The sequence below is a fragment of the Heterodontus francisci genome, chromosome 6 (genome assembly GCF_036365525.1).
Source record: "Heterodontus francisci isolate sHetFra1 chromosome 6, sHetFra1.hap1, whole genome shotgun sequence".
NCBI lineage: Eukaryota > Metazoa > Chordata > Chondrichthyes > Heterodontiformes > Heterodontidae > Heterodontus > Heterodontus francisci.
In genome coordinates this window covers 78,528,662-78,556,469 of record NC_090376.1, presented here as the reverse complement: position 1 = coordinate 78,556,469, position 27,808 = coordinate 78,528,662, and the positions used below count along the sequence as shown (strand labels likewise).

Sequence of the window (27,808 nt, the reverse complement as noted above, 5' to 3'; positions counted from 1 at the left end):
CCAGCTCAATTAGCGTAGAGATTGGATGCCACGGGTTGCCTCTGTCGGTGGGAGAGGTCATCACATCTCATTGGACAGCTACCGCCCGCCTGAAACCGGGCAGCACCTGGTCAGAAAGGTTCTCTCCTGCCACAGTCCACCTGCTTGAATGGGTACTTGGAGATTTGGGTCATTGCCTGGCAAGTGAACTGTAATACCGCACCGAACAGCATGATTAAAAAAAGGAAAGACGATACCAGCCCTTCGTTTTTCAAGCTGGAACATCAGAACTATGTGTCCTGGCCTGTCGGAAGATCCTGCACAAATCGCGACACTCGGAAGACCGCCATCATTAACAACGAGCTCAGTAGACTTAATGTGGACATTGTAGCACTTCAGGAGAGACGCCTCCCTGCGAGCGGATCTCGAAGGGAGCAAGACTACACCTTCTACTGGCAGGGTAGGGATCCAGAAGAACCAAAACAGCATGGAGTGGGCTTTGCCATCAGAAACTCTTTGCTTAGCATGATAGAGCCACACACAAATGGCTCGGAACGCATACTGTCCATCCGACTGCTCACTGCCTCTGGTCCAGTACACCTACTCAGCATCTATGCTCCAACACTCTACTCCTCACCTGAAGTTAAAGACCAGTTTTACGAGGAACTCCATAATATCATTAGTAGCATTCCTAATACCGAAGGGCTGTTATCGTCTTTCCTTTTTTTATCATGCTGTTAGGTGCGGTATTACAGTTCACTTATCAGGCAATGACCCTATTCTCCAAGTACCCATTGAAGCAGGTGGACTGTGGCGGGACAGAACCTTTCTGACCAGGGGCTGCCCGGTTTGTTCCTGCTGGGGGACTTTAACGCCAGGGTTGGGGCCGACCATGACTCATGGCCCTCCTGCCTTGGGCACTATGGTGTTGGAAGGATGAATGAGAATGGACAGAGACTGCTGGAGTTGTGTACCTATCACAACCTCTGCATCACCAACTCGTTTTTTCAAACTAAACCCTGTCACCAGGTTTCATGGAGACACCCAAGATCACGTCGTTGGCACCAGCTGGACCTCATTGTCACAAGGCGAGCCTCCATAAACTGTGTTCAAATCACACGCAGCTTCCACAGTGCGGACTGCGACACCGACCACTCCCTGGTGTGCAGCAAAGTTAGACTCAAACCAAAGAAGTTACGTCACTCCAAGCAGAATGGCCGCCCGCGCATCAACACTAGTAGAATTTCTTACCCACAGCTGTCACAAAAGTTTCTCAATTCGCTTCAGGGGATGCAGAGACCAAGTGGGCCCACATCCGAGACGCCATCTTTGACTCAGTAATGATCACTTTTGGCAAACGTGAGAAGCAGATGCAGACTGGTTTCAATTTCACTTTGAAGAAATGGAACCTGTCATAGTCACCAAGCACACTGCACTGCTGAACTACAAGAAAGCCCCCAGCGAGTTAACATCCTTCGCACTTAAAGCCACCAGAAGCACCGCACAAAGAACAGCCAGGCGCTGTGCAAATGACTACTGGCAACAGCTATGCAGTCGTATTCAGCTGGCTTCCGACACTGGAAACATCAGAGGAATGTATGACGGCATTAAGAGAGCTTTCAGGCCAACCATCAATAAGATCGCCCCTCCCCCCTCAAGTCTAAATCAGGGGAAACGATCACTGACCCAAACAAGCAAATGGACCACTGGGTGGAGCACTACCTAGAACTGTACTCAAGGGAAAATGATGTCACTGATACTGCCCTCAATGCAGCCCAGTCTCTGCCAGTCATGGAGGAGCTGGATGAACAGCCAACAAAATCGGAATTCAGCGATGCCATCGATTCTTTAGCCAGCGGAAAAGCCCCTGGGAAGGACGGCATTACTCCTCAAATAATCAAGAGTGCCAAGCCTGCTATACTCTCAGCACTCCATGAACTGCTTTGCCTGTGCTTGGATGAGGGAGCAGTACCACAGGACATGCGCGATGCCAATATCATTACCCTCTATAAGAACAAGGGTGATCTCAGTGACTGCAACAACTTCCGTGGAATCTTCCTGCTCAGCACAGTGGGGAAAGCCTTCGCTCGAGTCGTTTTAAACAGATTCCAGAAGCTCACTAAAGCCTTTGACTTCTTGAGCAGACGTGGTCTTTTCAGCCTACTATCAAAGATTGGATGTCCACCAAAGCTACTAAACATTATCACCTCGTTCCATGACTATATTAAAGGCACAATTCAGCATAATGGTGCCTCGTCAGACTCCTTTCCCATCCTGAGTGGTGTGAAACAGGGCTGTATTCTCACACCCACACTGTTTGGGACCTTCTTCTCACTGCTGCTCTTTCATGCAATTAAGTCTTCAGAAGAAAGAATTTTCCTCCACGCAAGATCAGATGGCAGGTTGTTCAACCTTGCCCATCTTAGAGTGAAGACCAAAGTACGGAAAGTCTTCATCAGGGAACTCCTCTTTGCTGATGATGCCGCATTAACATCCCACACGGAAGAGTATCTGCAGAGACTCATCGACAGGATTGCGGCTGCCTGCAACGAATTTGGCCTAACCATCAGTTTCGAGAAAACGAACATCGTGGGACAGGATGTCAGAAATGTTCCATCCATCAATATCGGTGACCACGCTCTGGAAGTGGTTCAAGAGTTCACCTACCTGAGCTCAACCATTACCAGCAACCTGTCTCTGCAGAAATCAACAAGCACATGGGAAAGGTATCTGCTGCTACGTCCAGACTGGCCAAGAGGGTGTGGGAAAATGGCGCACTGACACGGAACACAAAAGTCCGAGTGTTTCAAGCCTGTGTCCTCAATACTTCGCTTTACGGCAGCGAGGCCTGGACAATGTATGTCAGCCAAGAGCGACGTCTCAATGCATTCCATCTTCGCTGTCTCCGGAGAATCCTTGGCATCAGATGGCAGGACCGTATCTCCAACACAGAAGTTCTTGAGATAGCCAACATCCCCAGCATGTATGCCGTACTGAGCCAGCGGCGCTTGAGATGGCTTGGCCATGTGAGCCGCATGGAAGATGGCAGGATCCCCAAGGATGTATTGTACAGCGAGTTCATCATTGGTATCAGACCCACCAGCCGTCCATGTCTGCGCTTTAAAGACATTTGCAAACGCGACATGATATCTTGCGACATTGACCACAAGTCGTGGGAGTCACTTGCCAGCGATCGCCAGAGCTGGTGGACAGCTATAAAGGCGGGCTGAAGAGAGGTGAGTCAAAGAGACTCAGCCATTGGCAGGAAAAGAGACAGAAGTGTAAGGAGAGAGCCAACTGTGTAACAGCCCCGACAACCAACTTTACCTGCTGCGCCGGTGGAAGAGTCTGTCACTGTAGAATTGGCCTTTATAGCCACTCCAGGCGCTGCTCCACAAACCACTGACCACCTCGAGGCGCTTACACATTGTCTCGAGACAAGGAGGTCAAAAGGAAAGGATCAGTAGTAGAAAAAATGCTAGAATCTATTACAAAGGATGTGATAACTGGACACTTAGAAAATAATGGTAGGATTGGGCAGAGTCAACATGGATTTATTAAAGGGAAGTCATGTTTGACAAACCTATTTGAGTTTTTTGAGGATGTAACTAGCAGAATACATAAGGGGGAACCAGTGGATGCGGTGTATTTGGATTTTCAGAAGGCTTTCGACCAGGTCTCGCACAAGAGCTTCGTAAGCAAAATTAGAGTACATGGGATTTGGGATAATATACTGGCATGGATTGAGAATTAGTTAACGAACAGAAAACAGCGAGTAGGAATAAACAGGTCATTCTCAGGTCGGCAGGCTGTGACTAGTGAGGTACCGGAAGGATCAGTGCTGAGGATCCAGCTATTCACAATCTATATTACTGATTTTGGGTGTGGGTACCAAATGTAGTATTTCCAGGTTTGCTGATGACATAAAACTGGGTGGGAATGTGAGTTGTGAGGAGGATGCAAAGAGACTTCAAGGGGACTTAGAAAGGCTAAGTGAGTGGGCAAGAACATGGCAGATGGAATATAATGTAGAAACATGTGAAGTTAACCTCTTTGGTAGGAAAAACAGAAATGCAGAGTATTTCTTAAAAGGTGAGAGATTGTGAAGTGTTGATGTCCCAAGGGACCTTTGTGTCCTTGTTCATAAGTCACTGAAAGCTAACATGCAAGTGCAGGAAGTAATTAGGATGGCAAATGGTATGTTAGCCTTTATTGTAAGAGGATTTTGTTGTATATTGTTGCTACTCGGAGATAGGTTTGATTCCTCTAGCTTGTAGAAATCAATGAATCTTTGTAAGGTTTTAAACAATAACTCATTTATAACATTACAAGAACTATTTACACTTCCTCTTAAGCAGGTCTAGCTGGCTGCTGACATGATGCTGTTTTCCCTTCTTGGGTCTCTACCACATGTGAACTCTGATATCATCACAGTGGGAGGTGTTACTCACACTGTCCCAAACATTAATCCTTTCAGACCCTTATACAACAGATTTGAGTACAGGAGTAAAAAAGTCTTGCTGCAATTGTATAGAGCCTTGGTGAGACCGCACCTGGAGTATGTGTACAGTTTTGGTCTCATTACCTCAAGAAGGATATACTTGCCATAGAGGGAGTGCAAAGAAGATTCGCCAGACTGATTACTGGGATAGCGGGATTGTCTGATGAGGAGAGATTGAGGAGATTGGGCCTTATTCTCTAGAGTTTAGAAGAATGAGAGGTGATCTCATTGAAGCATACAAAATTCTTACAATGCTGGACAGGGTTGATGCAGGAAGGGTGCTTCTCCTGGTTGTGGGAGTCTAGAACCAGAGGGCACAGTCTCAGAATAAGAGGTAGGCCATTTAGGACTGAAATGAGGAGGAATTTCTTCACTCAAAGGGTAGTGCATCTTTGGAATTCTGTACCCCAGAGGGCTGTGGAGGTTCAGTCATTGAGTATGTTCAAGAAAGAGATTGATAGATTTCTAGATATTAAAGATATCAAGGGATAGGGGGATAGTGTGGGAAAATGGCATTGAGGTAGAAGTTCAGCCATGATCAAGTTGAAAGGCGGAGCAGGCTCGAGGGGCCGGAGGGCCTACTCCTGCTCCTATTTCCTATGTTTCCTATGTTCCTAACCTCAAGTTACAGTTGCGAGATTCATGGAATCGTGCTTTTTTAGTGGCTCTCTTCAAATGCCGACTAACTTTTCATGCACACGGGCACCTGTAGTCACCTAAAACAGGTGCAAATCAGCTGCTGCAGGAATCATTGAAGCCATTTTTATCTTGTTACTGCAGACAGCCATTTTACCATTGCACTTACAAATATAAATGGCTCTTTTACTGTCTTTAGCACTGTGTGCTATTATAATGAAGTGGGAGCAACAGATGGAAGGGAAATGGAGAAATGAGCTCTCGAGAGTGAATTTATAAGTGAAGTTCGGAGAAACTATTTATATAGAGGCTTGCTGGAACATGGAAAGCTCTGCCACAGGAAGTGGTTGAGGCAGTGACCATTACATTTATTGTATCTATTGCAAAAAAGCTGAGAATCGAAATTGAAGGTGAACTTCCAGTGCTTTCTTACTTATTTATTTCTCTTTTTTTAAAGAAGTATGACTATCAAGATGAGGATACACCACCACATGATTACAGCTTACCACGGCTAACCAATGAAGTTAAAGGTCCTGAGCTTGTTCATGTGTCTGAGAAGAACTTATCGCAGGTTGAGAATATCCTTGGATATGTGTCACATGCTCACATTTCTCCATTAAAGGTTAGTCCACCTTTAATAATCACTTGGTTCAGAATCAGAACAACAAATATTGTTCCTGGTGCAAAATGCCTTTGATGTGTTTAGGATTTTTTAATCAGCTGAGGGTATATTCAGCACTAAAGTCAACTAAACACTCCAAATCTTACATTTTAGTCCAAACTAATTTGTTTAAAAAGTACGTCAAGTTTTCTGCCAAGATGAAATATAAATTGTTTGGTACTGTATAATGGGTTAATTTGAAATAAATTATTTTGTTATATTTGTGCATTGTGCATCCTTGTCTCTCAAAGAAAAAGAGTGCAAAATTAATACATTTCAAATAATTTGTTACCCTTTTCATTGTATAATTATGTTTGGTTATGCTGTGTTTTCATCTGATGGTTTAATTTTAATAAGTCACATAAGTGTAGTGCTGGCAATCCGCCCTTCCCCATCTACCTGAGAATACATTGATCAGCCAGTATTCCAACAGCTTACTCGACAGTATAGATGTTAACTAAAAGATCAGAAGGATACTGTACCTGCTCAACCTCAGGCAGCTGGGGAATGGCAAAGCAGCAACACTGCCATGTGCACTGCTGAGTAAAACTGCTAAAGTGTTGGTGAGCCTGAGAGAGACAAGTGTAAACTGAAATAAGCAACACTATAAGTCGAAGAGACTTAGTAGTTGGCAGGAAAAAAGACAGAGGCGCTAGGGGAGAGCCAACTGTGACAAACAAATTTCTCTGCAGTACCTGTGGAAGAGTCTGTCACTCTAGAATTAGCCTTTATAGCCACTCCAAACGCTGCTTCACAAACCACTGACCACCTCCAGGCGCTTATCCATTGTATCTCGAGATAAGGAGGCCAAAGAAGAAGATATTTCGCATGCGATTTAAATTTTAAAAAGTTTGCTAATATTTCCCAGAGAAAATAAAAGAAAAAAGAATGAACAGACAAAAACATCAAAAAAAGACAGCTAGACTCGAGAATGAATACAATAACAAAATACTGTGGATTGTGGAAATCTGAAACAAAGACAGACATGCCAGAAATACTCAGCAGATCAGACACCATCTGTGGAGAGAGAACCAAAGTTAACATTTCAGGTTGATCACCTTTCCACAGAAATTAAGAATGAATCTTTAATTCGTTACTGTTCCAATTTCTGGAATGGTGTAAATAAACAGGGTACAATTTTCCTGCTTGATAGCATTGATGTCAAATCAGGAAATCAGAGCTCCAAGCATGTGTGCTTCAACTTATAGGGCTCCAACTGCCAATAATTTTTTTCAAACATTATTAAAAGCTAATAGGATGCAATCAACTCCTAATAATTCCAACTTAAGTCATGCACCAGAAAAGTCAAATAAAAGAATAAAACCGGACGGGCACCAGACCGACAATGACCAGTTGACCCTGCAAAGTCCACCTTACTAACATCTGGAGACTTGTGCCAAAATTGGGAGAGCTGTCCCACAGACCAGTCAAGCAACAGCCTGACATGGTCATAGTCACCGAATCATACCTTACAGTCACTGTCCCAGGCTGCTCCATCACCATCCCTGATTATGTCCTGTCCCACCGGCAGGACAGAGCCACTAGAAGTGGCGGCACAGTAGTATGCAGTCAGGAGGGAGTTGCATTGAGAATCCTGACCTCCTGACTCGCCAAAACCGGTACACCATCTACGAGGCACAAATCAGGAGTGTGATGGAATACTCTCTACTTGCCTGGATGAGTGCAGTTCCAATAACACCCAAGAACAGGACAAAGCACCCAGCTGATTCGGCACCCCATCCACCACCTTAAACCTTCACTCCTTCCACCACCGGTGCACAGTGGCAGCAGTGCGTACCATCTACAAGATGCGCTGCAGCAACTTGCCAAATCTCCTTTTGAGAGCACTTTCCAAAAGCACGACCTCTACGATCTAGAAGGTCAAGGGCCTCAGATGCATGGGAATATCACCACCTGCAAGTTCCCCTCCAGTCCACACATCATCTTGGCTTGGAACTAAATCACCGTTCCTTCATTGTCGCTGGATCAAAAACCTGGAACTCCCTTCTTAACAGCACTGAGTGTACCTATACCAGATGGACTGCAGCAGTTCAAGAAGGTGGCTCACCATCACCTTCTCAAAGGCAATTAGGGATGAGCAGCAAATGCTGGCCTTTCCAGAGACGCTCACATCCCATGATAGATTGACCAATTGGAATAAAACAGTACCAGAGGCTTTGATGGTGAATTCAAATTCAGATTATCTAATATTTCAATTGTCAGTTGTAGTTTGCAGTCATTTCTTTCTGTCATTAGAACCTTAAAGGTGGTTCATCACTTGGAATTATTTTCAAAATTTAATGTTATTCAGGTGAAACATCAGTTTTGCACTGATTACTGTTACACTGCTGAAGTGCAGTGCAAACATTTCAAAATCACCTCTGTTAATTGTGTTTAATCATATGCAGGTGGAGGGTGTTAATTAGGAACTTGAGTATATATAAGGAGACATTGAAACTAGGTGAGGGTTTGAGTGAGGAGTTCATGTTTATACCTTTTTGCTTTGTAAAATAAATGCAAGTTTGAGCAAAGATTAGCTCCAGCATGATCTTTCAACAGCAAGTTTTCTGCAGTATAACATCTATGACCTCACACTACTAGAAAAATGCTGCAACACAATGAATTACATTACAGTCATATTCTGAGTCTTGTGTTCGAGTGTTAGTGGAGAGACCAGAGAGAGAGAGGAGCATGGTGGGAGCGGAGGTTTAAATAGCATGCCAAAAGCCTGGAGTCGGAGACTGGAGACAGAGATGAGAAATGATAAAGGCAAGAAGTCAGTCATGGGAGATGTGTACAGGCCCCCTATCAGTAACCACATGGTAGGACAGAGTATAAAGGAAGAAATAATGGCAGCTTGTCAGAAAGGTACAGCGATAATTATGGGAGGATTTTAACCTACATACAGACTGGAAAAATTAGATGGGCAGAGGTAGCCTAGATGAGGAGTACATAGAATGTTTTGGGGATAATTTCTTGGAACAATAGATTCTGGAGCCAACCAGAAAGCAGGCTATATTAGACCTGGTATTGTGCAACAAGATAGGATTAATTAATGACCTCATAGTTAAGGTGCCCTAGGTAGCAGCGATCATAATATTTGAATTTTACATTCAGTTTGAGGGAGAGAAGAGTGGGTCCAAGACTAGTATTTTAAACTTAAATAAAGACAATTATGAGAGCATGAAAGCAGAGCAAGCTAAAGTGAACTGGCAAATCAGGTTAAGGGATAGGTCAATAGAGATGCAGTGGCAGACATTTAAGGGGATATTTCAGAATACACAGAATAGATACATTTCAATGAGAAGGAAAAATTCCTAGGCTGGGACCGGCCATCTGTGGTTAACTAAAACAGTTAAAGATAGTATCAAACTTAAAGAAAAAGCCTATAATTGCGCAAAGGTGGGAGGCCGGTCAGAAGCTTGGACAGAATATAAAAAACAACAAAGAATGACTAAAAGATTGATAAGGAAGGTAAAATTAGAGTACAAGACAAAGCTAGCTGGAAATATAAAGACAGATAGTAAGAGTTTCTATAGATATTTTAAGAAGAAAAGAGTTAACAAAGTAAGCATTGTCCTATAGAAAGTAAGTCTGAGGAATTAATAATGGATAATAAGGAGATGGCAGATGAATTGAACAGATATTTTGCATCAGTATTCACTATTAAGGATACAAGTAACATCCCAGTATTAGCTGTAAGTCAGGAAATGGAGGGGAGGGAGGAACTCAAGAAAATTACAATCACCAGGGAAGTGGTACTGAACAAATTGTTGGAGCTGTGGGCTGACAAGTCCCCGGGTCCTGATGGACTTCATCCTAGGGTGTTAAAAGAAGTAGCTAGTGAGACAGTTGATGCGTTAGTTTTAATTTTCAAAAATTTCCTGGATTCGGGGAAGGTTCCATTAGGTTGGAAAATAGCGAACTTAACTCCTTTATTCAAAAAGGGAGGGAGACAGAAAGCAGGAAACTACAGTTAACTTAACATCTGTATCAGGGAAAATGTTGGAAGCTATTATTAAAGACGTTATAGTAGGGCATTTAGAAAAATTGAAGGTAATCAGGCAGAGTCAACACGGTTTTGTGAAAGGGAAATCAAGTTTAACCAATTTATTGGAGTTCTTTGAAGATGTTACATGTCACATGTGCTACGGATAAAGGAGAACTGGTGGATATATTGTACTTAGATTTACAGAAGGCATTGATAAGGTGCCATATCAAAGGTTATTGTGGAAAATAAAAGCTCATGGTGTCGGGGGTAACATATTGGCATGGATAGAAGATTGGCTAGCGAACAGGAAACAGAGAGTAGGCATAAATGGGTCATCTACTGGTTGGCAAGATAGAATGAGTGGTGTGCCACAGGGATCTGTGCTGGGGCCTCAACTTTTTACAATTTATATAAATGATCTGGATGAAGGGACCAAAGGTATGGTTGCTAAATTTGCTGATGACACAAAGATAAGTAGGAAAGTAACTTGTGAAGAGGACATAAGTGGACTACAAAGGGATAAAGATAGGTTAAGTGAGTGGGCAAAGGCCTGGTAAATGAAGTATAATGTGGGAAAGTGTGAAATTGTCCACTTTGGCAGGAAGAATAAAAAAGAAGCATATTATGCAAATGGCGAGAGGTTGCAGAGCTCTGAGTTGCAGAGGGATCTGGGTGTCCTAGTTAATGAATCGCAAAAGGTTAGTATGCAGGTACAGCACGTAGTTAGGAAAGCTAAGAATATTATCGTTTATCGCAAGGGCAATTGAATACAAAAGTAGGAAGGTTATGCTTCAGCTATACAGGGCATTGGTGAGACCACCATCTGGAGTACTGTGTAATTTAAGGAAGGATATAAATGCATTGGAGGCAGTACAGAGAAGGTTTACGAGACTAATACCTGGATTGGGCGGGCTGTCTTATGAAGCAAAAGATAGCAAAAGGGAAGGTGTTGATAGGACAGAGGGTCAGAGAATAACTGACCAGAAGGTCATGGAGCAAAGGCAAAGGGTGTATTAATGGTGTGGTGAAAGACAGCTGGGTGTTCACCCTCCCCCCTCCTATCAACACCTTCTCTTTTGTTACCTGTTGCCCCACCTCTGCTTTATTTGCTTCAAACCTATTACATTTCTAACCTTTGCCAGTTCTGATGAAAGGTCGCTGATCTGAAACGTTAGCACTGCTTCTCTCTCCACAGATGCTGCCAGAGTATTTCCAGCATTTTTTGTTTTTATTTCAGATTTCCATCATCTGCAGTATTTTTCTTTTATTATATAGTCTGTTGCCTCCCTGGTGCCAGGGTCAAGGATGTCACTGAGCAGCTACTGAGCACTCTGAGGGGGTAGGGTGAACAGCCAGCAGTTGTGGTCCATATTTGTGCCAATGACATAGGTAGAAAGAAGAATGAGGTCCTGCAGGCAGAGTTTAGGAAGCTAGGAAAGAAATTAGCAAGCAGGACCTCAAGGGTAGTAATCTCCAGATTGTGGTATCAGCTGTGGTTCAGTTGATAGCTCTCTTGCCTTTGAATTATAAGGTCTGCGTTCAAGTCCCACTCCAGGGCTTGAACACAAAAATCAAGGTTTGCACTCCAGGGCAGCACTCCCTCAGTACGCTCTATCGGAGGTGCTGTTTTTCAGATGAGATGTTAAACCGAGGCCCCATCTGCCTGCTCGGGTACATGTAAATAATCCCATGACACTATTTTGAAGAAGAGCAGGGGAGTTATCCCCAGTGTCCTGGCCAATATTTATCCCTCAATCAACATCACAAAAACAGATTATCTTGTCATTATCATATTGCTGTTTGTGGGTGTTTGCTGTGTGCAAATTGGCTGCTGCATTTCCTACATTACAACAGTGACTAGACTTCAAAAGTACTTCATTGGCTGTAAAATGCTTTGAGATGTCCGATGATCATGAAAAGTACTATATAAATACAACATTTTCTTTTTACACCCAGTACCACGCACTAGTGAGTACAGAAATAGGAGGAGTGAGCAAATGAATGCATGGCTGGAGACATGGTACAGGAGGGAGGGCTTTAGATTCCTGGGACATTGGGACCAGTTCTGGGGGAGATGGGACCTGTACAGGGTGGACTGGTTGCACCTGAATAGAGCTGGGACCAATGTCTTTGTGGCGTGATTTGCTAGTGTTACAGGGGTTTTGGAACCAGGAGTTAATGTTAGTGAGGAAAAACAAGCTGCACAGAGAATTGGGAGAAAAAAAAGGCACTAGAGTAGGAAATTATATGGTATTACTTGGGTCAGAGTAAAAGGGAATGAAATAGGGTCTAAATTAAGTTTACTGTGCATGTATGGGTAAGTAAGGTTGGTGAGCAGTAGGTGCAGACAGCCATGTGGGAATATGATGTTGTGGCAATAACTGAAACTTGGCTCGAAAAAAGGCAGGACTGGGTACTAAATATTGCTGATACAAGTAGTTCAGGAAAGATAAGGAAGGAAAGAAAGGAGGTGGGGTAGCAGTGCTGATTAAGGAGAACATTACACAGGAACATAGGACTTAGGAGCAGGAGTAGACCATTCAGCCCTTCAAGCCTGCTCCACCATTCGATGAGATCACAGAATCACAGAATAATACAGTGCAGAAGAGGCCCTTCGGCCCATCGATTCTGCACCGATGCATTAAAACACCTGACCTGCCTACCTAATGCCATTTACCAGCACTTGGCCCATAACCTTGAATGTTATGACGTGCCAAGTGCTCATCCAGATACTTTTTAAAGGATGTGAGGCAACCTGCCTCTACCACCCTCCCAGGCAGGGCATTCCAGACCGTCACCACCCTCTGGGTAAAAAAGTTCTTTCTCAAATCCCCCTTAAACCTCCCGCCCCTCACCTTAAACTTGTGACCCCTCGTAACTGACCCTTCAACTAAGGGGAACAGCTGCTCCCTATCCACCTTGTCCATCCCCCTCATAATCTTGTACACCTCGATCAGGTCACCCCTCAGTCTTCTCTGCTCCAGTGAAAACAACCCAAGCCTATCCAACCTCTCTTCATAGCTTAAATGTTCCATCCCAGGCAACATCCTGGTGAATCGCCTCTGCACCCCCTCCAGTGAAATCACAACCTTCCTATAAGTGGCGACCAGAATTTCACACAGTACTCCAGCTGTGGCCTTACCAAAGTTCTGTACAACTCCAACATGACCTCCCTGCTTTTGTAATCTATGCCTCGATTGATAAAGGCAAGTGTCCCAAATGTCTTTTTCACCACTGTATTAACCTGCCCTTCTACCTTCAGAGATCTATGGACAAACACACCAAGGTCCCTTTGTTCCTCGGAACTTCCCAGTGTCAGGCCATTCATTGAATACTTCCGTGTCACATTACTCCTTCCAAAGTGTATCACCTCACACTTTTCAGCGTTAAATTCCATCTGCCACTTTTCTGCCAATTTGACCATCCCGTCTATATCTTCCTGTAACCTAAGACACTCCACCTCACTGTTAACTACTCGGCCAATCTTTGTGTCATCTGCGAACTTACTGATCCTACCCCCCACATAGTCATCTATGTCATCTATATAAATGACAAACAACCATCTGTGGTTAACTAAAAAAGTTAAAGATAGTATCAAACTTAAAGAAAAAACATATAATTGCACAAAGATGGGTGGCAGGTCAAAAGATTGGACAGAATTTAAAAAAAAGCAAAGTGTTACAGAACTGTAATTATTTTTCTCCTCGGATTAAAACAGTGTGCCTTTATATTCTGTTAAAAACAGTGTGCCTTTAAGACAGGGAGAAAAGTTTTGGATTTCTGGGGGCACAGTGTGCCACAGCTACATTTTTGTTACCTAGGCCACAGTAGAAGGTCACATGGTATAATGTTTCGATTTGACTGTGTGTAACACTGGCAAAACTGGTCTGAACCAGCAAACAATGAAGCTACTGGAGAAAGGAGCTGTTTATTCTCTCTCAGAAAAAATTCTACAGGGAACTATGGGCTGAGTTAATTGCCTGTTGAGGAGGAAAAAAACTCTCTTTTAAGAGGCCATTTGTATTGCTGAAGGTAGTACAATTCCTTTTCTTTACTTCCAAGCCAGGAAGTATTTGCTTCAAGATCGAATCTCTCTTGACTGATTGCTTGTATTTTCTGGAATTTGCCAGTGTTCATGCTTACTGCAGCTGAAGTGCTTTGAATGCCTATTAAGAACGGACAATTTCATCACATCCATGTAAAGACTTCGAATAGCATTTGTTTATTTTTTACATTAGAATACCTCATGCATCAGGAATGTAACCCACCAAGACTTACTTATTTATTTATTCTTAAGAAACAGCTAATTTTAAAAACACCACTTTTAAAACCGGTTAACTACTCTTATTTTTGAGTGTATGTGTGTGAATGTGGAAGTTAGATTAAAGTCAGAAGTTATAAGGTCTTTAGACATAGGTTGATCTTAATAGTGTTTAAGATTTAGTTTTCATGGTTAATTTGATGTTGTCTAAAAGATACCTGGTTTGGTCTGTTTTATTGGGGTTACTAGAGTGTTTAATTTGGCTGTTTACTGGTTGGGTGGGAAAACTTTGATAATATGCTGCAACCTGTGGATTGATGGGACTGAATTGACAATGTGTTGCTCCTGCCACGGTTGTAACAAAAGAATAACTAAAAAATTGATAAGCAGTGAAAAATTAGAGTACAAGACAAAGCTAGCTAGAAATATAAAGACAGATAGTAAGAGTTTCTATAGATATTTAAAACAGAAAAGAGTTAACAAAGTGAATGTTGGTCCTACAGAAAGTGAGTCTGGGAAATTAATAAGGCAAAATAAAGAGATGGAAGATGAATTGAACAGTTATTTTGTATCAGTCTTCACTACAGAGGATACAAGTAACATCCCAGAAATAGCTGTAAATAAGGAAATGGAAGGGAGGGAGGAACTCAAGAAAATCCAATCACCAGGGAAGTGGCACTGAGCAAATTGTTGGAGCTGCGGGCTGACAAGTCCCTAGGTCCTGATGGACTTCATCCTAAGGTCCTAAAAGAAGTGGCTAGTGAAATAGTTGATGCACAGGTTTTAATTTTCCAAAATTCCCCAGATTCAGGGAAGGTTCTGTTAATCTGTTAATTGTGTATCAATTGTTTGATTATGTGCAGGTGGAGTGTGTTAATTGGGGTCTTACTTGAACACTTAAAAGCAGACACTGACTGAGGGTTTTGAGTGAGGAGCTACATGTTTTTAATACTTTTACTTTGCACAATAAATGTGAAACTGAGTAAAGATAGGCTCCAGCATTATCCTTCCATAACAAGCTTTCTGGAGTTTAACAGGTGAATGTAACTCCTTAATTCAAAAAGGGAGGGAGACAGAAAGCAGGAAACTACAGCCCAGTTAGCTTAACATCTGTCACAGGGAAAATGTTAGAAACTATTATTAAATTCATTATAGCAGGGCATTTTGAAAAATTCAAGGTAATCAAGCAGAGTTAACATGGTTTTGTGAAAGGGAAATCATGTTTAACCAATTTCTTGGAGTTCTTTGAAGAAGTAACATGTGCTGTGGATAAAGGCGAACTGGTGGATGTACTATATTTAGATTTGCAGAAGGCATTTGATAAGGTGCCACATCAAAGGGTATTGTGGAAAATAAAAGCTCATGGTATTGGGGGTAACATATTGGCATGGCTGGAGGATTGGCTAGCTAACAGGAAACAGAGAGTAGGCATAAATGGGTCATTTTCTGGTTGGCAAAATGTAATGAGTGGTGTGCTGCAGGGATCAGTGCTGGGGCTTCAACTTTTTACAATTTATGTAAATGACTTAGATGAAGGGACTGAAGGTTGGTTGCTAAATTTGCTGATGACACAAAGGTGGGTAGGAAAGTGAGTTGTGAAGAGGACATAAAAAGGCTGCAAAGGGATATAGGTGGTATAAGTGAGTGGGCAAAGATCTGGTAAATGGAGTATAATGAGGAAAGTGTGAACTTGTCCATTTTGGCAGGAAGAATTAAAAAAAAGAATCATTATCTAAATGGAGAGAGGTTGCCGAGCTCTGAGATGCAGAGGGTGTCTTAGTGCGTGAATCGCAAAAGGTTAATATGCAGGTTCAGCAAGTAATTAGGAAAGCTAATAGAATGTTATCGTTAATTGTGAGGGCAATTGAATGCAAAAATAGGGAGGTTATGCTTCAGTTATACAGGGCATTGGTGAGACCACATCTGGAGTACTGTGTACAGTATTGGTATCCTTATTTAAGGAAGGATGTAAATGAGTTGGAAGTCATTCAGAGAAAGTTTACTAGTGTTATGACCAGGTGAGAAAGTTATCTAGGGGTCCCTTTCAGCTTTCACCTGGTCTTGCTCTAACAGGGTTTAATTTTAAACACCATGTTTTGAGCTCCCCCTTGGTGAATCCTTGTTCACCGCTTTCCAAGTATAAGGCAAAGCAATGAGCACAAACAGGCTTTTTTGGTTTAAAGAAGAAAAGTGAAATTTATTAAACTTAAACTAAAAACTCTAATTTGGTTAACGCCTACGGATACGCGCCACACCCCATGCTAGCATGCATATGCCATACGTACATGCAAATAGAGACAGAAAAGAACAGAAAGAAAAAGTGGAGAGGTTTGAGGCAATATCTGAAGTTTCTTGTTACTGTGCTTCGTGCTCTCTGCAGAGTCCTTTTGTAGGTAGTTCTTGCTTGTAGGTAATTCTAGCTTTTCGTTGGGGCCCAGTATTATTCTTAAACCTTTTTCACTGTCGGAGACTTTTCTCTGTTGAGATTCATGTGTCTTTAATAGATTCCAAAGCTGGTGAGAAAGAGATGAGAGCAGACAGGAGAGAGATGTTCTCAATCTAGGAGCCAGGAGCTTTCTGCCTTCAAATTCTCTGTGGCCAATTTAAAACTCTCAGTTCAAAATTCTGCAACAGCCAGTTAGTCATGTGACTAAACTGATCTGACCACGTCTTCTGTGTATTGGGAGCAGGGACTAGTTCCTTTGTTCCAACATTGTCTGCTAGTATGCAAAAAACATCTTTCTGGCTAGGGGCCTGGCAATTCCTTGTAATAGGCCCTCTTTCTTCTCAGCAACAATTTGAAGTTTAATATCCATGTGCCAAAATTAATGTGCCTCATTCTTGGCAGGTGGGGGCCTGAATGACACCAGACTAATACCTGGAATGGGTGGATTGTCTTATGAGGAAAGATTGGACAGGCTAGGCTTGTGTCCTTTAGAGTTTTGAAGAGTAAGAGGCGACTTGATTGAAACATATAAGATCCTGAGGGGTCTTGACAGGGTGGATGTGGAAAGAATGTTTCCTCTTGTAGGAGAATCTAGAAATAGGGGTCACTATTTAAAAATAAGGGATCGCCCATTTCATTCAGAGATGAGGAAAAATGTTTTCTCTCAGAGGGTCGGGAGTCTTTGGAACTTTCTCCTCAAAAGACAGTGGAAGCAGAGTCTTTAAATATTTTTCAGGCAGAGGTAGATAGATTCTTGATAAGCAAGGGTGTGAAAGGTTATCAGGGGTAGGTGGGAATGTGGAGTCAAGGTTACAATCCGATCAGCCAGGATCTTATTGAATGGCGAAGCAGGATTGAGGGGTTGAGTGGCCTACTCCTGCTCCTAATTTGTATGTTTGTATCCAGGCCCTCACAACCTTGTACACCTCATCAAATCTCCCCACAACCTCCTGCGTTCCAAGGAAAACAACCCCAGCCTATCCAAACTTTCTTCATAGCTGCAATTTTCCAGTCCTGGCAACATTCTGATAAACCTCCTCTGTACCCTCTTTAGTGCCGTTACATCCTTTCTATAAAGATGTGACCAGAACTGCACACTTTCCTCAAGTTGTGGCCTAACTATTGTCTTATTTTGCTCCAGCATAACCTCCCTACTCTTATATTCTATGCCTCAGTTAATAAAGGAAAGAATTCCATATGCTTTCTTAACCAACTTATCAATCTCCTGCTACTTTCAAGGATCTGTGGACATGCACTCCAAGGTTCCTCACTTGCTCTACACCTCACAGTATCCTCTACTTATTGTGTATTCCTTTGCTTTGTTTGACCTCCCCAAATGCATTACCTTACACTTGTCACGATTGAATTCCATTTGCCACTTTTCTGCCCACCTGACCAGTCCATTGATATCTCCTGATTCTCCAAAGCCTGATCATCTACAAGGCACAAGTTAGGAGTAGAATGGAATACTCTCCACTGGCCTGGATGAGTTCGGTTGCAACAACACTCAGGAAGCTCAACCTCATCCACGACAAAGCAGCCTGCTTGACTGGCACTCCATGCACCACCTTCAACATTCCCTCCCTCCACCACCGACGCACAGTGGCAGTACGGTGTACCATCTACAAGATGCACTGCAGCAACTAGACAAGCCTTTTTCGATAGTACCTTCCAAATCTGCAACCTCTTCCACCTAGAAGGACAAAGACAGCAGATGCATGGGAACACCACCACCTGTAAGTTTCCCTCCAAGTCACACACCATCCTGACTTGGAAATATATCATCGTTCCTTCACTGTCACTGGATCAAAATCCTGGAACTCCCTACCTAACAGCACTGTGGGTGTAACCGCACCAGATGGACTGCAGTGGTTCAAGAAGGCAGCTTACCATCACTTTCTCAAGGGAAAATATGGTTGGGCAACAAATGTTGGCCTTGCCAGCAATGCCCATATCCTGTGAAAGAATTAAAAAAATTTTGCAAATACACCCATCTTTCTCTTTCTATCACATCCCCAGCTGTCTTCACAAAGGAGGACATATATATCATACCAGAAATGTTGGGGAGCACAGGGCTTAGCGAGAGAGAGGAACTGAAAGAAATCAGTATTAGTAGAGAAATGGTGTTGGGGAAATTGATGGGATTGAAGGCCAATAAATGCCCAGGGCCTGATGGTATGCATCCCTGAGTCCTTAAGGAAGTGCCCTAGAAATAGTAGATGCATTGGTGATCATCTTCCAAGATTCTATAGACTCTGGAACAGTTCCTACAGATTGGAGGATAGCTAATGTAACCCCACTATTTAAAAAGGGAGGGAGAGAGAAAAGCAAGTTATAGACCAGTCAGCCTGACGTCTGTAGTGGGGAAAATTCTCGAGTCCCTTATCAAAGATTTTGTAGCAGAGCACTTGGAGAACAGTGGTAGAATTGGACAGAGTCAGCATGGATTTACAAAAGGGAAATCATGCTTGACAAATCTACTAGAATTCTTCAAGGTTGTAACTAGTAGTGTTGATGAGGGGGAGTGGTTTATTTGGACTTTCAGAAGGCTTTCGACAAAGTCCCACATAAGAGATTAGCATGTAAAATTAAAGCGCATGGGATTGGGGGTAGTGTATTGCGATGGATAGAAAATTGGTTGGCGGATGGGAAACAAAGAGTAGGGATAAATGGGTCTTTTTCCGAATGGCAGGCAGCGACTAGTGGGGTACCACAGGGTCCGCTAGGACCCCAGCTATTCACAATATACATTAATGATTTAGATAAGGGAACTAAATGTGATATCTCCAAATTTGCAGATGACGTAAAACTGGGTGGGTGGGTAAGTTGTGAGGAGGATGCAGAGAGGCTTCCAGGTGATTTGGACAGGTTGAGTGAGTGGGCTAATGCATGGCAGATGCAGTATAATGTGGATAAATGTGAGGTTATTCACTTTGGTAGCAAAAACAGGAAGGCAGATTAATATCTGAACAGCTATAAACTGAGAGAGGGGAATATGCAGCGAGACCTGGGTGTTCTCGTACACCAGCCGGTGAAGGTAAGCATGCAGGTTCAATAGGCGGTAAAAAAGGCAAATGGTATGTTGGCCTTCATAGCGAGAGGATTCGAGTACAAAAGCAGGGATGTCTTGCTGCAATTATACAGGGCCTTGGTGAGGCCACACCTGGAATATTGCGTGCAGTTTTGGTCTCCTTGTTTGAGGAAAGATGTTCTTGCTATAGAGGGAGTGCAGCAAATTTTTACCAGACTGATTCCTGGGATGGTGGGACTGACGTATGAGGAGAGACTGAGTCGGTTAGGATTATATTCGCTGGAGTTCAGAAGAGTGAGGGGGGATCTCATAGAAACCTATAAAATTCTAACAGGACTTGACAGGCTAGATGCAGGAAGGATCTTCCCGATGGTGGGGGAGTCCAGAACCAGGGTCATAGTCTAAAGATACGGGGTAAACCTTTCAGGACTGAGATGAGGAGAAATTTCTTCACCCAGAGAGTGGTGAGACTGTGGAATTCGCTACCACAGAAAGCAGTTGAGGCCAAAACATTGTATGTTTTCAAGAAGGAGTTAGATATAGCTCTTGGGTCTAAAGGGATCAAAGGGTATGGGGCGAAAGCGGGAACAGGCTACTGAGTTGGATGATCAGCCATGATCATCATGAATGGCGGAGCAGGCTCGAAGGGTCATATGGCCTACTCCTGCTCCTATTTTCTATGTTTCTATGTTAATGGAATGAACAGGTTCAACTGACATCATGTATCAGAAGAACAAACTTTGTAGTGTTTATATTATCTCAACCCTGAAATTGTGTTACTGGAATTTAATGTATGGTCCCAGCAAGATGTTTTTTTGAATGGTGTATGTACAATTATATGTAATATCATAACGTTTTACTTTGTGTGACATGTATTTTTTTATATATATATATACACACATATATAGATACACCTAATACATCACATTTCCTGTCTACAAAAACTTGCATCCCTTTGTCAATGTTTCCATTCTAAATTCCTATCTAATAATGAAAACTGGCTGTCTAAATTTGTCATGTTGTAAAAATAACTCACTGTCAGTGGTGATGCTATGGTGCTCCAGATTTGTGACACAATCTGTCAGTGCCGCAGAGCAACTCCTGTGCCCCAACCAGCTCTACTTTGCTGCTTCCCAAATTGTTGTGAGTTTTTCTTTCCAATTATAAATACTAATGTAAAATTAAAGTATTGTATAAAAATAAGGACAGCATGTATGATTTGTTGAATTGCATCTGCATAGACTGGTTCAATTTAGTACTAACCCCATTTCACCTGAAGTCTACATTTAATCTTTATTCTCTATGTAATGGTACAGGAGATTGACCAGTATTATTAAAAATAAGCAAAACTCATTCATTATCTTGATTTTTGGTCATGGTTTTGCATCAACATTTGCCATTATTAACACATCCTACTCAATTTTTTTATGCTTGGTGCCACAATATGGTTGCAGGTTCTGGCCACTAGGTAACTCTGTGGAGCTAATTTCTAAAGTCTGTCTCCCAACTCCAGAAAGTTTGTATAAAAATAAATTTGTGTTCACAAGCTGACCATGGGCAATACCATGAGCAATTCACTGATATTTAAAAAAAAAATATATATCTACTTTAATTTGGTTATCTGATTGTGGTATAGCTTGGTATGACAGTGATTTGGAGTGGTCATGTAATATTATTTGATTTTTTTTAAACAGTAGAGTCAAAAAGGCAATGGGCCAGAATTTGCTTTAAAAATAATGGCAAGGCTAATGGTAACTGTTATTTATGGGTAAATAGTACAGCAACTTAAGGCTTGAATGTGAATATCCAAAAGTTGCTGTCCGAATTGCACTGTTCCACCATGAGCTTCATCATACTGCATCTCATCCTTTGCCTCTCCTCTTTTTTGGAATTTCACTATTTGTTCATTAATTGCCCACTAAATTCGCCACAGAATTTTAAATTTCGTTCTTACAAGCATAAGTACTCTTTTAACAAGGTGATAAATGTTAATTACTGCCAATCAACCTCTCTGGCACTGAAAATTGAGTATTCCAAATGAGGCTCATTCTTTCAGGTTTTGATTTGTTTAAGGAGAGATTTATTGATTTTTTTCTTTTTTGTCTTGTTTGTGTCTCAATCCAACTTTCCCTCTATATCTCTTTCAATACCTTATTTAACATTGAATTCACCCAATTTGATCCACCCTCCTTCTTAGTCCTTCCTGTGCTTATTTCCCAATCCTTAAATCACACTCTGGTCTCAGATGTCCTGTTTCCCTCACTGTGCCATTATCAGCTCACACTTCCAGCAATTTTGTAGGCAAAAATGTTTTGAACTAAAGAATGCAGAAGCAAGTCTAACTCACTGCAGGTGCTGTTAGATGCCTTATTACAGAAAACTCTGGCCCACAGTCTTCTTTATATACGCTTTACTACAGAAAAATCTAACACACAGCCTTGTGTGTATATATAACAGTCCACAATAAATCTAATTATTTGTCATGTTTTCCGAAAATTAGTTTAATCTGAAATGACAATTTGAAAGAAATTTGTATAAATGTTAATTGTAAATACCAATATGTGTCAAATGGCCTTTTCTCACCCGACTGCTGTGAGGATTTTAAATTGGAACTGAGCCTTGATTCTTCTACAGTCTAAAGAGTGACCACCTCATGCATATTTTGCTGTACACCTTTCAGTACAGTCTCTGCTTTCAAGAGAGAATTTGAAGCAAGACCAAGTCCCTGATATTGGGCTGGATTCTTTGGGTCCCCCCGAGGCAAGGTTGGTGGTGGGGGGGCCCATAGAATTGAAACAGGAGGCAAGGGGTGGAGGGTTGTCACCTCCCTGTCGCCAAGCGATTTTGTCGGGGGTGGGATAGGCCGACAACAGCCTTCCACCTCAGAGGCCAATTGAGACCCTTAAGTGGCCGATTAACAGCCACTTAAGTGCCTCTTCCACCCGCTGCTCTATTTAACCAGTAGCGGGGTTGGCAAGGGGGTGCCTTCGCCAAGTCAGGAGGTTGCCCCATGGTGGGGGGAGTGGGGGTGGTGCATGCCTTTGCCATGTGGGGAGCCCGCCTGTGTGCTTGTGAGAAATCTGTGGCGCACGGAGGACCCCCGCTGGGAAAAACTCCACCTTGCTGGACCCTCCTTTCCCTGCACTACATGTCCACCCTCACATTCCCCCCTCCAGGGCCTTCCGGACTCACCCCAGCAACCCTGCCTCACTTACCTGAGATCCAGGTCTCCAGCGCTGGGCCAGGGTCCAAGATCCACTGCTCCCAGTGGCACTGCCAATACTGCTGAGCTGCCGGCCCTGTGTTTGGCTGGCAGCTCATGGAGGTGCGAGCCCAGTCTTTAAAGGAACGGGGATCATGGCACCAGCCACTTAAGTGCCGGAACAATGCAAGATCATGCTTGGAAAGGCGAAGGTGGGGATCCCCCCACCTTTTTTGCCTGATGCGGCCACTTCTCAGTGAGTGACCGGGGGCCAGGGGGGCTGGAACGGGAGCCACGAATCAACTGTTGGCGGCGGGAGAACTGAGCAGGGGCGGTGGGAGCGAGCGGCCTGAACCACCCGTGGTTTAGTGATCACCCTCAGCGGGAGAGGGAATGTGCGGCTCTCGGCCCCTCACACAGAGCACAGTTGATTTCAGATGGTTTCAGCATGAGAGGAATCCCACGCACTTGGAGAGCGCTCTTTACGTGAGAATTCTTTGTATCCTCATTTGTTGGATCCTTCATTTATAGCACAGACTTCTGGTCACCTGCATTCTGCAATGGAGGCTTTGTCGAATCAGCCATCTCCACTAAATTCAGGAGCAGGTCTTTGTGGGACTGATACCAGATTGGAGGAAAGATTTTTTCACCTGGAGTGTGGTTAGAAACTGGAACACACTGCCTGAAGGGGTGGTAGAGGCAGGAACCCTCACAACATTTAAGAATTATCTAGATGAGCACTTGAAACGCCATCGGCTATGGGCCAAGTGCTGGAAAATGGGATTAGAATAGATAAGTGCTTGATGGGCGGCATGGACACGATGGGCTGAAGGGCCTGTTTCTGTGCTGTATAACCCTATGACTCTATGATTCCATGATGCCTTGAGCCCCACCAGCACCAAAAAATCCATCCCATTTTAAATAATCTGTGCAATATTTTTACCATTGTTGATCCCTTTTCGGTTTGGCTAATTTATTGCCTTGCATCTGGTTGAGCTGGCTGTTATGGAGGGAAGGAAATAAGGGTTCATCTGTGGAGTAAGTTTTATATCCATGCATTATGTTATAGACTATCTCAAATAACTTTTCTTTACATTCTATAAAATGTTCCAGTACCATTTTTAAAATTTCTAAATAAGTGAATTAATTAATTAAAGAGAACTTGTCCTGATTGATTACTTTATCATGTTTGACAAATTAATTCCTCTAAGGCAGCCTCAGGACTGTTTAAACTTTATCAAATTTTTGAAAAGATTTAGAATAGTATGTAAAGTGCAGATTAAAAATTTATTTTCCAACTGGTTAATGATTTGCAGAAGATGCCAATTTTTTTATGGGCCTATGATTCTGTTGTTGGAATGGGGAATGGTTTTGTTTAAGCTATGATAATGTAGGGAGCTGGTTTGCCAGAACATGAATTAAACAACCATACAAAAATGGTTTTTGAGAAGAGCAGATTAAAACTATCGTATAACAATCTCAGTGAAATGCAGAGGCCAAAATGTACTGACTAGTTTCAAAAACTATATCTAATTTAATATCCAGACATATGAAAGCTATGTTTTAATTCTCCGTGCTGAATTTATTTTATTTGGCCTTTCTCATGTGATATTTTAGCATTTTATATCATTTTTAGTTATTTCCCTACCAATCATGCGTAACGAAATCATGTTTGACTTTGAAACAGCGAACAAATACAAAAAACCGCACATTACAATCAAGACTAATGACTATTCAAGCCTTGTCCTAACTGGCTTTATGAAGTTAATGTTATATAGGAAATGCTGCTGTTATCATTGATGTTACCTGTGTCGAATACAAAGTTCTGGTAATATTTTTAAAAATAAACCAAGCACAATATTCCATTCACTTTACTTTGCTTTGTAAAAGTAAAACAAATGTTAAAAATCCAGTTGTTACTTGGAAATAATTTACATATCTTGAGAAACAGACTACTGCATACCATTCTGAAAATATGATACCAGTGAAGTCATAGGGCTGGATTACCTCCAGTTGGTGAGTTAGTGGTAGTTTGGGACTTCCACCTGCCCACATATGCCTGGTGTTATTGCTGTTTTTCTTCCAGGAAAAATTATGTTATATGGGGCCAGGTTAGAAGTTGGGTTAACATCGCTAAGAGGGAGATTGCGGCTGCAGCTAATTAAAAGGAAACATGCCTTTTTTGAGTGCAGCCAAAAAATAGAATAATGAATGAAGAATAAGCTTGGGGGAAGGGAGATCAGCAGCAGGAAGGACTGTCACATTCTGAGATACATCCATGAATGTTTTATTGGCTGAAATAAGGGCTAGAAAGGAACAACTGAGGTTAGAAAACTCCATACAAGGTTGGTTCAGGGTCTATGAAAACAGACATTAAGCCAGAAAAGGAGAGTTTCAGAGGGTTGACCAGAATTTTGTTGAAGAGATGAGCCTTGAGGTCTTTCAAAAGAGAAGAGAGAGGCAGAAAGGTTTAGGCAGGGGATGCCAGAAGAAGGACACAAGTCCTGAATGTTTTGATACCAATGATGAGGCAAAGGGAGAGGTGGATAATAATGAACGACATCAAGTAATATAGATGTCTTGATTTTATGCATCAGTGATTGCATGGCCATGGATGATGGTGAACACAAAAACAACATCTGGAACTGCCTTTCCATTCACATGCTTTGTAGTTCAGAGCAACTATCAAATTGGGCATCATATCCATGACCCCTGTTTTAAAGTGACTCAATAGATGTAATCCCATTTTTATTGTATCAGATTTTTGGGTGTCTACTGGAAACAATGATTTTATCCATTTTCAATTTAACGGTCTAGATTTATGATGATTGGAGTTCTATTTTTATTATATAGAATTTTTGCCAGTGTTTTGAAGATCACATATCTCAATTCCATCCATTTTTAATGAAACTGCAAATCAATCATCTTGATTATACCATCTCATGTATCCGTTGCACTAACAGCAGGGCCAACTGATACACAGAGGGAGCAAGTAACAATTACAACGCCTTAATGATTCTCACAAATTGCACTTTTCTAAGTTCTGCATTTCTGGGACTCTGTTAACATAGCATTAAAGACAAAAATAGCTATTTTCCCTATTTCAATTTAAAAAAAGAAATTTGGGGCCCCAGAGGAACACATTAAGTAGATTTTTTTAATCAAAGTTGTAACAATTTCACCATAATTTTCTTGTTGATTGCACTTATACCTGAGCTTCTTGACTGTACAAGCTCCAACATAGTTGATCAATTATGCTGACTGAAATAACTCCTAAGTGGGATCCAGAAAGTCTGTAAGTAATGGTTATTATAAGGTGGGGCCGGATTTTATTAGCATGCCACTGCTGTGTGGCGGCGCTGTGTGAGAGCGGCGGCCTTCTAAAGTCGAAGTGCCGCCGCACATCCCTCGCAATATTATGCGCGCTGGGGCTGATTTAAATAGAGGGGTTGGAGCGGCCGCCCCTGGTGATGTAGAGGGGTGGCTGCCGCATCCCCGGCAATGGCGTCCAACGCCACCATGCAGCCGCCGGCACCATTTTTAAAGGGCTTCAAGCCTTTAGCGAAGAATTAAATTTTTCAAGGTGCATTATAATTAGTTTTTATTAAATAAATACTTAGGTGATGGAGGCCCTTCCCCAACCCCCCAACGGTCTTTTCATTGCCCGATATGAACAAATCTCACTTTATTCCCTGCCTGGACATCCCTCCCAAACCTTCTAATATTTGCCTTCAACCCCTTCCCACCATCCCCACAGCCAATAAAAGTGTTCTCCCCGCTCCCCATCCCTCCCGCCCTGAAAATTTTATTCTTCCCCCCCCCCCCCCCCCCCCCCCCACAACCAGGTTCTCGCCTTGGAACACCATACGGAGTTCCAAAGGCGCATGAGGTATGATCGGTGGCCGTAAAATAGGTGTGGGATGGCCGCCACCAGCAGGTAAGTGCATTTACTTATAATTTGTGTTAATTTAAATATTTAGATAAAGGCACTGCTGCCAAGCGGCATTGGGGCCGTACCGAGGTCCCCTCGGTAATATGTGACGGGCCCTTCTTGATGTCGGGGCTCAAGGTGGGCCTCTCCCCACAGAATTATATGGGCCCCACGCTGCGACCCATGGCATCGGGTGGCTGGTAAAATTCAGCCCATGGAAGCAGAAACTAACTCTAGGGATTCATTTATAAAACCAACTAACACTGAGATGCCATGCATCAACTTACCTAGAATGGGAGAAATCAGGGTGAAAATGGCAGCTTAATAAGAAGACTAACCACAGGTAGATGAATTTTAAATTTGTCTCTGGTTAGAAATAGTTGAACACAAACAAGTATTTAAATATTGGGTAGATGAACATTGAAGTAATTCTGGGAAAAGGCCATTTTGTAACTAGCTCCCAAAGGCTCACATCAAACAATAGTAGTTTTTAAGGACGGTCTCTGGGAGTTCATTTTACTTTCTTGCCACTCACAAACACTGAAGCTTTGCATCTGGTAGCTGATTCACTTCTTTTAGTAATGTATGATCAATATATTAATCTTTAGGAATGAATTGTTGAAATCATTGTATTCTTTAGTTGCTTTTACATTGGGCTTAGAAAAGTACTTGTGCCACTTTCCATGAGCTGCAGGCTTCTTGCACCTAATGCAAACTAGCTGGATTCACAAAGGTTGGCAGCTGGGAAGATGAGTTTATTATTAAGCCTTCCCAGAAGTCGATCTTGTTGAATCTGGCAAGTTTACATTAGGGTTGCTGCCTGCACAAGTGCTCCTCCAAAGGCCAGGATGCTATAAGATTATTACTAGTTAATCTTATGGCATCTCACTGACTGCCTCAATTTAAGCTGCTTCAAGGGGATGCAAAATTAAACAGATAAGAGGTTGATTTACTATTCCACAGGGGCTGTCAGTACCAGAGTGCTACATCTAATTTGTCCCTGATTCAACAGCTTTGCCATGTGTAAAAATTGCTTTATCTGTCAGAATAACTTCTGTGAGTATTTCTGTTACAGAGATATTGTTCAAAGCATTACATACATTCTCTAAATTCAGTAATGTGGATTTTGTGCCAACATCGTTCATCAACATGGATAAAAAATAGAATGA

General features: G+C 42.4%; 1 protein-coding gene across 3 annotated transcripts in view; it reads left to right on the top strand.

The window, feature by feature from the left end:
* Positions 1-27,808, top strand: part of dlg2 (discs, large homolog 2 (Drosophila)) — a 1,345,388-nt gene that overhangs the window by 452,204 nt on the left and 865,376 nt on the right. For all 3 annotated transcript variants that reach the window (XM_068033932.1, XM_068033931.1, XM_068033933.1), the window contains one exon: positions 5,574-5,738. In XM_068033932.1, the coding sequence (XP_067890033.1) occupies positions 5,574-5,738 (165 nt within the window). The remainder of the gene's footprint in view (positions 1-5,573; positions 5,739-27,808) is intronic.